Raw genomic sequence first — 14,197 nt, forward strand, 5'->3', positions numbered from 1 at the left:
AGATTTTTGTAAAATACAAAAACATGATGTTTTGATCAAAGAAAGGAACATATTTATCTGTGTCATTGAGGTTGATATAAGAATTCAATATAAACAACTATGGCCAAGAACAATTTTGGTGATGATGTGTTAATAATTGCATTTGGTGGAAAACTCCAAAGTGTTCTTCTTTAATCATTGATATATATAGCTTTCATTGGAAATAAAATACTGTAAAATAATAAATCAATTTAAAAGCCTTTTATGCGCCAAAATGTTGTCATTACAATTTTACATTTTTTTCCAAGAATTTTGCTTTGTTACAGTGTTTTTGTTTGCATTGTACATTCTACATAATGTCGCTGGATGTGGATATACACATTCTATGTTTTCCATATTGTCTATTGCTCCTCCTATTCATCAAGTAAATACTGTACATAACTTTGTTTCACCAACTTACATTTTAGGTGGCCTTCCAAATGCCTACCTCACGCCTAAAGAGCAAGTCACTGCAGCCACAGCCCTGATAAACCGCCGCCATGACATCAAGCATAGGGTATGTTGAGACCCTCTTAGTGAGCACCACTTATGGGTGCAGTATGGGAATGCAGATTATTTAGGTGTAAATAATACGCTGGCTCCGTTAGATCCAGAGATACTGTGATAAATCCACAGTAGTTTTCCATGTGTCTTTGTATACACATGAGAATATTTATGTGATTTCAAGACCCGTTGACTTTAATTTGTTGAAGAAGTAAGGGAATTAATAATAAGAGTTCTGAAAGTAGTCAGAGAAATAGTTGAGATCAAGTCATTTTGGTGTAAAAATGTTACTCCCAGTATGCAGTATAATAGTCTCAATATTAGCTGTCTATGTATCTCTCCGGAAAACACAGTTGGCTAATGACATTTTTGTCCCCCAGGGATGATTGTAGCATCTTCGATGGGTTCATGGAAGAAGATGAGAAAGACAAAGCAAAACGGTGAGCAAAATACCCCCCCCTGTCTGAAATGAAAGCACAAGTTAGTCCAAGTCAATTCTATATTAATCCATGCATGAATTTGCAGAGTGTCCCGTAACAAGTCGGAGAAGAAACGACGAGACCAATTCAATGTCCTCATCAAGGAATTGGGCACAATGTTGCCCGGCAACACCAGAAAGATGGATAAATCCACCATCTTACAGAAGAGCATTGACTTCCTGTGTAAACACAAAGGTCAACACTGATTTATTAACACTTGTTTTCTGGCCTAGATCTTACACATATCCCACTCTTGTAATAAGTACTGTGTAACACTTGTTTTCTCGATATTGCTTTACATTTAAATGTAATTAAATGTAACTGTTAATAGTTTAGGATATTCAACGCTTGAATTTATCTTATCTTGTTTCTAGACTGTTATCTCTGTTAAACTGTCTTCTTTTCCCTCTGATCTTTGCGCTGTCAATACCTTTTTGTAACCTGCAGTAACTTCATTTTACACTGAACAGACCCTTTTGTTTTCTGAATTGGAGATTAAAAGAAAAAATAATGTTTGCTTCACTTCAGAAATCGCAGCTCAGTCCGAGTCCTGTGAGATTAGGCAGGACTGGAAGCCACCTTTTCTCAGCAACGAGGAGTTTACCCAGTTGATGCTTGAGGTGAGGGACGCTGATTCAATCTGAATCTTTAGCAGATGTAGAACTAGAAGTCAATGTGGACAACGTTTGACTGCAGCAACATTAGGAAAGTTCTATGTTCAGTTCCAGGTGACATCTGGTTGTCATTGTCTGACAAGCGAAATAGATGTTTCACATTTGTAGCTACAAATTTACAGCCAGCTTTATATCCTGAATACAAAGTTTTACCTGTGTTTATTTCTGACATTAGTTTTGCCTCAGTTCCCAATGAGTCATTGATATATCTCTAAAAGCATTCTCTAAATGTACATTAATAAAGTCGTGTCAGCATGTTGGGAAGTGACGATTGATTCCTCTCAAAATATTTGTTGACAGAAAATAAGTCTGGTCTATTATGAAGCTGCCATGTCAACTCTTTATATTTAATGGTATAATAGAATAAGTCTAACTAATATTTGCTTTCATAGGCCCTTGATGGCTTCTTCATAGCAATAATGACTGATGGCAACATCCTTTACGTCTCTGAGAGTGTCACTTCCTTGCTAGAACACTTTCCGGTAAGTCAACTGTTTTTCATTTTTCCAATTGAATATTTGTTTTCTTTTTTTTTCCAATGCGCTTGAATGGTTCGTCCTGATATTTAGGCGGCTAGCTCGTGTGAGAGTTGACAACGGAGCCTAAAGTGCTTTCTGTTTTCCGCCCAGGCTGACTTGGTAGACCAGAACTTGCTAAACTTCCTCCCCGTCGGTGAACATTCTGATGTCTACAAAACTTTGTCTACACACCCTGGTGACACAGAGAGCCTTGGCTCAGATTATTTTAAGAGTAAGTAACTCTTCATTTTTGAGTTTTTGATTTGACGAATGTCTTTTGGGTTGCTGCATATATCAGCTGCTTTAGACTTTTAATAGAGGTTAGAGTTGAGTTTCATGTCATACAATGAAGCATCTAGTCATGCCTGATTTTAAGACTAACTCAGGAGCTAAACAATCTTTTTGGGAAAAATTAATCTGTACAAATTATCCTTGAGTGCTCAAATAATGAGTCTGTATTTAACTGCTCTGCTTGTTTGTTCAACAATGACGTGTGATTTTTAATTATTTTGACTGAATTAATTTACTTTGTTAATATAGTTGTATAAGCAAACGTTTGCTGTTTTTTTAACCAGGTAAAAACTACTTGGAGTTTTGCTGCCATATGCTTCGAGGGTCAATTGACCCTAAGGACCCCCCTGTCTATGAATATGTTAAGTTTATTGGAAACTTCAAGTCCCTTAGCAATGGTAAGCAATAATCATATCATCTCAATATGCCTTTACATTGCAAGGGGCTTCTTCACCTTTTAAACTACTTCTGCTCTTGTCCAGTTCCTAACATAACCAGGAACGGTCTGGCAGGGGTTTTGCAGCGATCACTACAGCCTGCCTTTGATGACCAGGTGTGCTTTGTAGCCACTGTCCGACTCGCCAAACCTCAGTTCATTAAGGTGGTTACAGACTTTTCGTTTGCCATCATTTATCTATTGTGTATGAAATGAAAGCAACAGTGTAAAATCTTTCCTTCATTTTGCTCTCTCTTTTTGTGCGTTCTATTCTACAGGAGATGTGCACAGTAGAAGAGCCCAATGAAGAATTCACCTCGAGACACAGCCTTGAATGGAAGTTTCTGTTTTTAGATCATAGGTAAATAAACACCATAGTACTCACTGTCACTGACATTTTTTATTTCAATCTGTTGCAGAATTCAGTTAAAACCCAGTGCAATTCGGTTTGACCATGTCTAATGTTTTCCCCTCGCAGAGCTCCACCAATCATTGGCTATCTGCCATTCGAGGTTCTGGGGACGTCAGGGTACGATTATTACCATGTCGATGACCTGGAGACACTGGCCAAATGCCATGAACACTGTGAGTGCTCAAAGTTAAATGTAACTTCCACAGACAACTTGAAAGGGCTACAGTGAGTTTTCAGAGTTCTGCCGGTGTAACGACATGTTAAAGACAAACGTACTTCAGTTTAATGAAGAATAAATACACACTACTGTGAGATTAATCACAAGGTTGCTATGGAATTAATTTAGATGAATCATGGTTAAATATATCATAAATAAAAAAAGAACTTTATCAGGTTTCTGAGTTGTAGAACCTTTGTTTCTCATTGTCATCACTGACTGTGTTCTTCCAGGTTTTTGGGGGTTAAATTGTGGGTGTGCGAGACTGAGTTTGGCAGAGCGAGCGTGACAAACATATTGCGTTAATATTTCCAGACCGATCTACATCTGCTGTTGTGATATGACATTTTTTTTCCTCATGAGGAAGGAGTCAACATGGCTGTCTTAACTGTATAATGCTGAGGGAAATGCTGAACATATTGTCACTATGGTTGGACCTTGACTCTCTTGGTCTTTGTCAGATACTTGCCATTTTCCATAAGAACCAGGGGCTCAAGCTGCTCAGCTAGATGGCTGCTTATAGACATACAAGCAGCACCAGACTGACAGTGACTGGTGAAACTGTGTGTTCTTGATTGGTTGCAACAAAGCCTTGCTCCCACAGCCACCTTTTTGTGGACCAGATTGAGAATCCTGCATTAGGAGCTGTCATATCTACTTTGTTATCCTGATAGGAATATTTGTCTTGTTCAGTGAGCTAAGGATAGAAACGGTGGGGGGTATTATTTTTTGCTATTCCATGTACATTTGTCAAAATAGAAATTAACTGTTATTTAGAGAGATTTTTTTTAACATTACAAAAGCATATTTCTATTGACCTTATGTTTTCTTTCTTTTTTGTAAGACTGCTGAAAAGAATGTCAAAGCTGGTAATTATAATGTATAACGCTCTTCGTGTTTCATTCAAAAATATGGTAAGACAAACACAGAGAGCCCAAGAGACAAATACAGACTATGAGACACACATATTCGTAGAAGCACGGAGACTCTCTATTTGTGTCTGTCACGGGTAAAGGTGTGGGTTTTCTTTTCCACATGCAACCACTGGTTTCTCACAGGCACAGCTAAGTTTTTTTCTTCACATGTAATTCATGTGGTGAGTTTATATCTGTTTGGCATTTTACATAGTAATGTAATCATTTCTCAAACTGTATTCCACCAGCTGGGGTACTTTTTTAATGCCAGAACTGCTGTATCAAAACCAATTTACTTTCTCTTCTTTCAGTGATGCAGTATGGCAAAGGGAAATCTTGCTACTACCGTTTCCTGACGAAAGGTCAACAGTGGATTTGGCTCCAGACACACTACTACATCACCTATCACCAGTGGAACTCCCGTCCTGAATTCATTGTCTGCACACACACAGTTGTCAGGTACGCTGTTGACAGTGTCTATGTGTCCGACATGATTTGTACACCTGACTTCAACCTTGTCATTGTAGCTATGCAGAGGTGAGAGCGGAACAGCGGCGAGAGCTGGGTATCGAAGAATCAAACCCAGAGGTTCCAGTAGATAAGGTGAGAAGTTACAGTCAGAACCGGTCAACTGGAGAGGTCAGAAACAACCTCAAATAGAAGTTTTTGTTCAGTTGAATACCCGCACTTTTGATTGCGTTCTCTGTTCCCTCTGCTCATTTCTTTGTGTAATTCTCCGTTTCCTTTGCTGTCAGAGTCAAGATTCTGGGTCGGAGTCCCAGCTAAACACGTCAAGCTTAAAAGAGGCGCTTGAGCGTTTTGACCACAGCCAAACACCTTCAACGTCATCGCGCAGTTCCCGCAAATCTTCGTCGCATGTGTCTGACAACACCTGCACCTGTATGTTTGACACAAGATGTGACTTAACTGTCAAATGTCAATGTGGGATGAAATAATGAGCTATGATGCTGGAATATTTGAATTCAACAGCCTCGAAGCTCCACATGGACACAGCCACTCCACCCCGCCAGTCACTGGCCTCCACCATGGAAATGACATCTCAACGTCGCTCGTCCATCAGCAGCCAGGTACAACGGGGTAGACTGTAGGACCTAACAAAGAGCAGGGTCGATGTGCTTAGCTCACAAAATGTTCTCCGTATTTCTAGTCCATGAGTTCTCAGACGACTGGTCAGAGTGCAACTCCGGCTATGATGGTTAAGCAGCAGCAGCAACACCAACAACAGCAGCAACACCAACACCAACAGCAACAACAGCAGCAGCAGCAACAACAACAGCCGCAGCAACAGCAGCCGCAACCACCACAACAACAACAGCAACCACAACAACAACAGCAGCAGCAACAACAGCAGCAGCAACAACAACAGCAGCAAATGCAGACGAATGTACAGGTAGGCCAGAGCACATTTGGTCTCACTATAATACAGTTTGCAATTTCATAACTTGTCTTGTTGCCCGCACTTTGGTGGCCGTCTTAATAAGCTTGTTTGTTTGCGCTTGCAGCCGGTAATGGAATTTTCTGCACAAGTCAATGCCATGCAGCATCTAAAGGAACAGCTGGAACAGAGAACCAGAATGATACAGGCCAACATTCAGCGGCAGCAGGAGGAGCTGAGACACATTCAAGAGCAGCTGCAGAGAGTCCAGGGACAAGGGTTCCAGGTTAGCTACACTCAGCTAAACAGTTGCTCCAGAATCTTTCATGTGCCGCCAATCCAACAAGACTAGTGTCCCAAGTTATTAGGCATCATAAGTGTACATTCCCCCAGTTTATTTTCTTGTTCGAATTGAAGTGCTTTGGCTTTGTTTCAATCCTGACATTACAATGTGCTTGTTTAATGTGCTTATTCTCAAACAGTCCTTTTATGAAAGTCCTGAACGTTTCATGAGTGGAGGTGTTTGCAGCCCCTTTCCATATTATATAAAAGGTCACAACTTCTAATGTATGTAAATGTAATCTCTATAAAAAAAGAAAATGCTTGCTGGACTGTGAAGAGCCTGGCTGCTGATGAGAACACATGAGGCAGAGTAGAATGAGATTTACTTCTCAGAATTAAAAGATGGTGTTTTCATTGTCATCAATTCAATAAAAGTCCAGACTCCTCCCTTTGCTTTCTTGGAAGTCGGATTGTGTTTTGGTTGGTCACATTCCGTTCCAAGTGGTTGGACCCTGATGTTTATTTGAAACAGTGCAATATAATTATAGATGTTCTGATCTATTGAAAAAAAAAGTAATAACAAACATCCAACTTAATTTGTCTAATCTCCATGAAAAGAATCACATGTAGTGCACCATAGATATCGGTCATGAGGTCACACACTTCAGTGTATGAAATTCTGTCTCCTGACACAAAATGAAGAGGCTGCTCTTTTATTTTTGCATCACGACCCACTAATGTTGTTGTTGTTATGGGGTCATCTCTAATGTTTCTGTGACACCTTCTACTCCATACTGAACTTCTAACCCAATTCACTGCAGAAATCCTTCCTTAATATGTCTAAGGTCTCTCATTTCTGGATGCCCTATTCCTAGTGTGGGTATCAGCTCAGATACTTTTGGGTTTGGTGGATTAGCACTGTGTCTTTGGATGTTCTTTAGAACATTGATTCTTAACCATGGGGCCAGGGCCCATGGTTGGGCCGCGAGCCGCTAAAAGTTTTTTGTTTTACACCTCTCTGCTGTTTAATACATCAGCCACGTATGGCGGCAGTAGTGTGTCACTGAATTGACTTGACAGCTGCAAATCTGTGATACTGTGAAACTGTTCACGAAAGCACCTGTTGAAGCTGTTTTAAAAACAGTTTAATACTTTCAATTACACTAACTTATATCTTCTATCGAGTTCAAATATAATACGTTATTTTTATGTTATGATATTTAGACATGGATTGATTATATCCATTTTATTAGGTTTTTCCATTTTCTCAACAGTTTGCATCAAGTGTATGTTTTTTCTTTTCTTCTTTAGTAAATCTGATGAGTATGACTTGCACCTTGTTCTTCTGCTGGTTGGACTTTTCCATGACAAATATCTTAGCAGTCATCACATGGTTTCATGTCATTTCATGAGGTTTTGGTTTGTTTGCGTGTAAAGCGTAATGAATCCGTTCTATTCCTTGAATGGGCCCCGGGCCCATTTGTTAAGAAGGTTAAGAACCCATGGTTCAGAACATATTAGTGAACTCCATTGGAGGAGCTTTTAGATGAAGCACATTTTCTCAGTCTGCCATCTCTGCAGCAAGTCAACCAGAAGACCAGTCTCCATCTTTGTCAGTGAGTGATTGTGTTGCAGCTTTTAGTGGGAGGTTATCAATGATGGAGAGATGGCCTTACTACAATCAAAATAAACAAGGTTTTGTTTTGATGTGTTCACACCATAACAGCTGTGTTTTCATCTTTAAGATGTTGTTGCAACAACAGGGTGGCGCCATGAACGTCCAGCTTCCCCAAGTTGGTTCGGTCCAGCCCACGGCCTCGCTGACCAATCAGGTCCAGCAGACAGCGATGAATTCCATCCATTCAGGATCTCAGCAGCTCACCATACAGCAGCAGACCCCCCCACCCCCAGCCCCCCAACAGAACCTGCAACAGGTGGGACATGAATGAAGTGTCAGTGGAGCTGCGAGTCTGTAGGATCGTGAGAAAGATCTGACTTAGTAGTAATACCAGAGTGGAGGGACACGTTGCGTAATGGATTTTGCTTCTGGATCGAACTAAGTGCCCCAGGGCCAAGTCCAGGTCATAAAGTCTTTTTATGTCTACTTCCGCTGCATCATACAATACAATATAATACAATACAAGGTCACCACGTTTACGCTACACTGTTTGCTGACTGTTAAAAATGTCAACTCATCGGTGAAACAAACACCAGATGGAAGGAAATTGGATGAAAGTGGATTGAAATTCTCCAGGAGGAAAAACCTGTTGCCTTTGGTGTGAGGTGGAGTCAGTGTGGAACTGCAGAGATGCTTCGTGCTAAACTGTATCCCCTTATCTTTGTTATAGCATTATATTACTGACATTGCAACCAGTTAGGCTCAGGTTTTCCGAAAGGTTCAATAAAATCGAAGCTTGCACTAAAGCAGCAAAAAAACTGTCATTCATTCTTGATGTTGATCTCAGTTTTATGCATTTGTTTGCCTTAAACTGGAATGAGGACGTGCACATGAGTTCCTAACCATTTTTGGCATGACTTCAGACCCAGCGCCAGCCCCAGCAACCTCCCCAGGCCCAGCCGCAGAGCCAGGGCTCTGTCCCCGCCCCGCTGTACAACACCATGATGATCTCTCAGCCGGGACAACCCAACGTCCTGCAGATCAGCACCAGCTTGCCGCAGAACAACACTCCGCAAGGAACGGCTGTGGCTACTTTCACTCAAGACAGGCAGATCCGGTAGGAGACAGTCTGGGTCGTGCTGCCACCTGCTGCCCAGGATTCAAGATGCCTCTTCCACTAACCTTTATTTTTCTGCGCAATGGTTCAGATTTCCAGCTGGACAGCAGCTGGTGACGAAGCTTGTAACTGCTCCCATGGCCTGTGGTGCGGTCATGGTGCCCACGTCCATGTTTATGGGGCAGGTTGTTACCGCCTATAATCCCTTTGGCAACCAACAAGTAAGACCACCTTCAGTCACTTTATGAAGTGTAGAAGTTCTTAGAACAAGTGATTGTTGTCAGTCACTGATGGTTATTCCCTCATGTTTCCTCAGCAGGGAGGACAGACACAAACTCTAACTCTGCAGCCTGCTCAAGCCCCGCCAAGTCAGCCGGATGGCCAAAGCCAGACCACTGTGGTAGCCCAAGGCAGTCAGCAGGGTCAGCAGCCGCAACAGCAGTTTCTCCCGGTAAGTGACTCCATGCGAGGTGGGATTGGACTGAAGTCATTCTCAGTCATTACGTGTTTTATTATTGATTCATTAGTAATTACATTTTAACTAGTGGTGGGACTTTTAATTTTCATTTAATTTAGGAGTTAGCTCTCCAGACAACAGGGAACCTTTGTCAGTGCAGGAGTTCCTGGTCCACTGATCACACTGATCACAAGACACGTGGCAGCTAGGATGATAACAACAACAACAAACATGGAGGAATCCCTGAACAAAAGCAAACAAAAGCATCTGTTTGCTTTTGTTCAGGGAGGTTTTTCACTACACAGTGCCCAGGGTTTCCACTACTCTGAATGGACTTGAAATTCTTATACAATTGAAATTGTTATACCAATATTTTCTAGACATTAAAAGAGCTTTAGTTGAAATAAGGTTATATAAAAACTTGAATATAGCCACCATGGTGATTTATTGTTCTATTGTCAAACTGATGCATATTTTATTGTTTAAATGCATATGTGTGGGTCCTTCCTTTGATTCAGTAATATACCAAATTCATTCACATTGAATATTCTTATACTATTAAACTGTGATTATTTGATATTAATGAATCACGAATTCTCTAACTTACTAGATTTTTTTTTAATCGAGTCCCACCCCTAATTTTAATATTGAAGTTGAATCTGTTCATGTTTCATTCTTAAACTTCTGGGTGGAAGTGGTCCTGTGATGAGCAGTCTATGCTGTGGAGAAGTTTTTTTTAAACTTCATTTTGTGTCCTTCATGGATGTTTTGGGTTGTGACATCACTCTGTATGATGTGGCGCACCTGGCATTGATGTCCGCAAAATGTTCACTGCAAAAGGAGGTTTATGCATGATTAATCTCCAGTAATCTGGACCTCAAGGAGGTTATGTTTTTTTGTGCAAAATAACTTGGAAAAGATATGGGTGAAATTTTCAGCAAGTAAGTGAAATGAGACTAGGAACAAATGAGTCTGTTTTGGAAGTGATCTGGATCGCCTTCTGGATCCAGCACTTGAAGTGCTTTTGTATTTTTTTTTTTTTGTAATTACCGTAATGTCCGGACTATAGCTGCTGCTATTTTCCTCATGGTCTGAACCCTGCGGTTTATACAACCACAAGGCCAATATATGGATGTTTACAGGCAAAAGCGCATCATGCTGCCAGAATATTGAGCCTCTTCACATCAAACCGATGTAACCACAGGCGTTTTATTCACCTTAAATCAGCAGAGACGCAGCAGCTGGGACTGTCTGAGACTGAGCACTTTAATGTAAATGGAAGACATGCCCATCGCCCATTTTGTTTCATGGGTTAGTCTCCTAGTTTAGAAGTGATCCTCGTGCATTTTTAACCCGGGTGCACCACTGACCTTTCTACAAAGCAGACTGTACCACTGCACCCTGCGGCTTATTGAACAAGATCTATTTTCCCTCTTAAATTTAGTGGCTGAGGCTAATATTCCGGTGCATAGACAGCCTTAGTTTCAGTGAAGCTGTGATCAGCCACATCAGCACTAAGTACCATGAATATTCACCAACTTTTATCGTGTGTTTGCCTCCGTCAGGGCACTCGACTTCTCCACAGTACGCAGTCAACACAATTGATACTTCAGGCAGCTTTCCCACTTCAACAACAGGGTCCTTTCACCCAGACAACACATCAACAACAGCAGCAGCAGCAGCAACAGCAGCAGCAGCAACAACAACAGCAGCAACAGCAACAGCAGCAACCATCTCACCACCAGAGGCACCAGCAGCAGCTCAAACCGCAGCCACAGAAACAGGCAAAAGCTCTTTCGTCGCACAGAACAGACAGTGTCAGCAGCCAACCACAGTGATGTCTGCAGTATCATGTGAACGTTACCATTCAGGGAAAAACAGACTGCCACACACTTTTAAGTTCACGTGGCACAAACATTTCTTTTCCCTAAAAAAAAGCTCCCTGCTCGCTGACAGATGGTTCACAGGACGAGGAAAACTAAGGAAGCTCACGCAGGATTGTTGCCATGGCAACCAGTGGAATTTGCATTCCTTGTGATGGGGAGTGTCACGAAGGGGCTCCGATTTCTGAAAGTGGACAAAGATGCAGAGCTCCCCCGTGTCGTCATGGTAACGGCGACAGGAAGGTGCACGGAAGTGGACAAGCTTGTACAGAAATGTGTGTACATATTCCAAACAGACTAACAGAAGTAGTATTTTATATGACTGCATGAAAAGAATACCTGTCTGTTTTTTTTCTTAGTTGCTTTTGAAAGAATTATTTTTACTTTTTTGGTCAAGTGTATTTTGGTCCCAGATGGAGTGTCGAACGTCTCTCACAGACTCCGCCCCTTTCCCTTCCTCTGGAACAAGTCCCACATCACGCTCAGTCACCGCTGGGTGACCGCAGGGCTCGGCTTTGGAAACGCAGTGTCTTTGACGGAAATGTCTTTTTAACCTTGCAAGTACAAATTGTGTGTTTGGCGAGAAACTTGATGACAGTTCAGCTGAATTCTGTACACGATGATCACTGTATGTGTAAGAGGTTAGTGGTGATTCCAAGTGCCAATTACATCATGTGTTTTTTGTTTTAAACAAGACTACTCAAAAGCATATAAATATAAATATATATATATAAATATATTCTATTTTCCAACAAGATATTACCCCTAATAATGCAAGTGTGTGCGTGTGTGTGTGTGTACATAGAAGGGATTATTTTTGAACAGTAAGAGAACCATATTATTAGCAAATCCTCAGCCTCCTGCAACATTAGCACTTGTGGTTGTGTACACTAAATCACTGTCAGCCCGTGTTGTTGTAACTGTGGTGTGATGCTTTGAGCTCGTGTGTGTTTTTGGGAGTACAATCTGTGTGTCGCGGCGTGAGCATGGGTGTCTCATCTGTGCATGTGTGGGAGTGTGTGTGTGCGCGCGAGTGACCCCCCCTCCACCCACCCACACACCTTGTCTTACTCTAACCGTCTTAGTAAGTTGCTGGTTGGTACTTGTATTCTCAGGTTTGTGAAAGGTTTTCTCGCGTCTGCCTCAGTCTAGTACTAAAGCAGGAAGAGGGGTGCCATGATGCTGCAAGAGCAAAGCCCCGTCTTCAACTGTGGCGTTGGTTTGGAGGTGACACGTTGGAGACGAAAGGTGGTCTGCTTTATTCTTCCCGGCTCTCTTGTGACATCATCGTCTCCGTCTCCTCCTCCTTCCCTCGGCCTCAGAAATCCACATGCAGTTCAGCTTCTCAGTTCCCATGCAGCGGTGTAGAGCCGGTCGACTTGACATTTCCTGTTGCTCTTGTACGACAAATGTAAGCCATATCAAACAGAAAAGCCTCGGATTGGTGTGATGGTTGGAGCATTGTGAATGTGTAGCTGTGTCTTGGTGTGTGTGTGCACTGTGAGACTACTGTGTCCTCTTCTTTAACCTACTTCTTCTATATCTCGGGGGGTGAGTTCCCCCTGGCGATAGTCAATCAGTTCTTACGTTGCAGTAAAAAGAATTAAATGTGGTGTTCAAGGAACCTCCTCTGCAGTCGGGCTCAGACTTCTGAGAGCTTGTGTGAGGGGTGGTCCAACTTGAATATGGATGTGTGTGTGCGTGTGTGTGTGAGGAAGGAGTGTGTTTGTATGCATGCTGTAACTGAGCTGCCACTTGTGACACATTATTTTTTCACCAGAAAAACTCTTATGGTGACGTGCATAACGTCTTGGTCTGAGTACAAAGTGGGTGCTGCTATTGTGTAACTGCTCAAACTCCCAGTGATGTTTCTGATAAAATGTTCCCCCATCGATGGGCCTGACCCTATACAAATGACCTTCCCACTAAGATGTTTACTCGAGTGATTCTAGTCGTCGACTTCCACCCAGTCAGTGCATCTCCTCTCTACACTTGGCTCCCAAGGATCCTGGCCACGTGCGTGCGTGTGTGTGTGTGTGCGTGTCACTGGCGCCCAGCCCAAAGAATGTATAGTTGTTTTTAAAAGAGACGTATGGATGTTGAGTTTTTCATGAAGGAAATGAGGGGTAGTTCAAACGTGTGCCACTGTAGTCACCCAAATGTTTCAGTATTTTCACTTCCATTTTCTTTACGAAAGGAGCTCTGAATGTTTCGACCCTTGTGTTGGTGAAAGGACCGTGGCGGGTGTCTTCTGCTGGGAAAGAGACTCTGGGTGTAGGATATAGGAGAGAATCACCGTCGACAGACAGGCGCCCCCCCTCTGCCCAAACAGCTAAGTGTAAAAAGGTGCTATGCTTACCTGTACCGTTTGTATGTCTGTATATCCTTTCTGCTATTGAACTGTGCTCCTTTTTATCTACCCTCCCAAGTAAAATGTAATACTATTCAATATTTTAAAGCAAAAAATGTTTGCAGTTATTATACCCTTCTTCCCTCTTGGTCAATTTGAAAATTAAAGACAGATGCAAATATTATGTAAAACTCTCGTGACTCTGTCTGATTTGTTGGAGAGGCACCACTGCTTTTTTGTGGTTTACTTTCACTCAGATTCACACGTTGCTGGCTTGACATGGAATGGCCAGTGGGCTAAACTTCTGGAGAGCGAAATAAATAATTACTAAATAAATAGTGTAATAATAATGAAATCATTCACATAACAGGTATTAAAATAAGCAGGGAGTGTATTTATTTAAATATTTCCTAAATAATATCGGAAATAAATGTGTGTTAAAAACTGACACTGAAGGATATTGATGCCACCAGAAGTCACCACTTGTGAAAACTGACACCACATAGTGTTCATGAAAATGTATTCAGTCAGATACTTTTTGGGGTCATTTCGGATGATCTTTTTTTGTTGTAGACATTAAGATGACAGTTCCCAAGTGTTTAATAAACTACATATTTATTTTTAGTATGAA

At 41.6% G+C, this 14,197-nt stretch overlaps 1 protein-coding gene across 2 annotated transcripts; it reads left to right on the forward strand.

Moving 5' to 3' along the window:
- Positions 1-884: 884 nt before the first annotated feature.
- Positions 885-13,757, forward strand: LOC128753467 (circadian locomoter output cycles protein kaput-like). Of its 2 annotated transcripts, none has more exons than XM_053855197.1 (20): positions 885-962; positions 1,048-1,196; positions 1,530-1,621; positions 2,068-2,157; positions 2,305-2,425; positions 2,769-2,882; positions 2,967-3,085; positions 3,199-3,281; positions 3,399-3,505; positions 4,775-4,922; positions 4,991-5,066; positions 5,219-5,363; positions 5,454-5,551; positions 5,632-5,874; positions 5,987-6,145; positions 7,887-8,075; positions 8,683-8,876; positions 8,968-9,097; positions 9,193-9,327; positions 10,899-13,757. In XM_053855197.1, exons 1-20 carry the CDS (start codon positions 931-933, stop codon positions 11,169-11,171), a joined length of 2,697 nt encoding a protein of 898 aa, XP_053711172.1. In that variant the 5' UTR covers positions 885-930; the 3' UTR covers positions 11,172-13,757. The 2 variants fall into 2 exon arrangements, with proteins under 2 accessions (XP_053711172.1, XP_053711173.1); XM_053855198.1 differs by having other exon boundaries at positions 9,196-9,327.
- The last annotated feature ends 440 nt before the right edge of the window (positions 13,758-14,197 follow it).

Source organism: Synchiropus splendidus, chromosome 2 (genome assembly GCF_027744825.2).
Source record: "Synchiropus splendidus isolate RoL2022-P1 chromosome 2, RoL_Sspl_1.0, whole genome shotgun sequence".
Lineage (NCBI taxonomy): Eukaryota > Metazoa > Chordata > Actinopteri > Syngnathiformes > Callionymidae > Synchiropus > Synchiropus splendidus.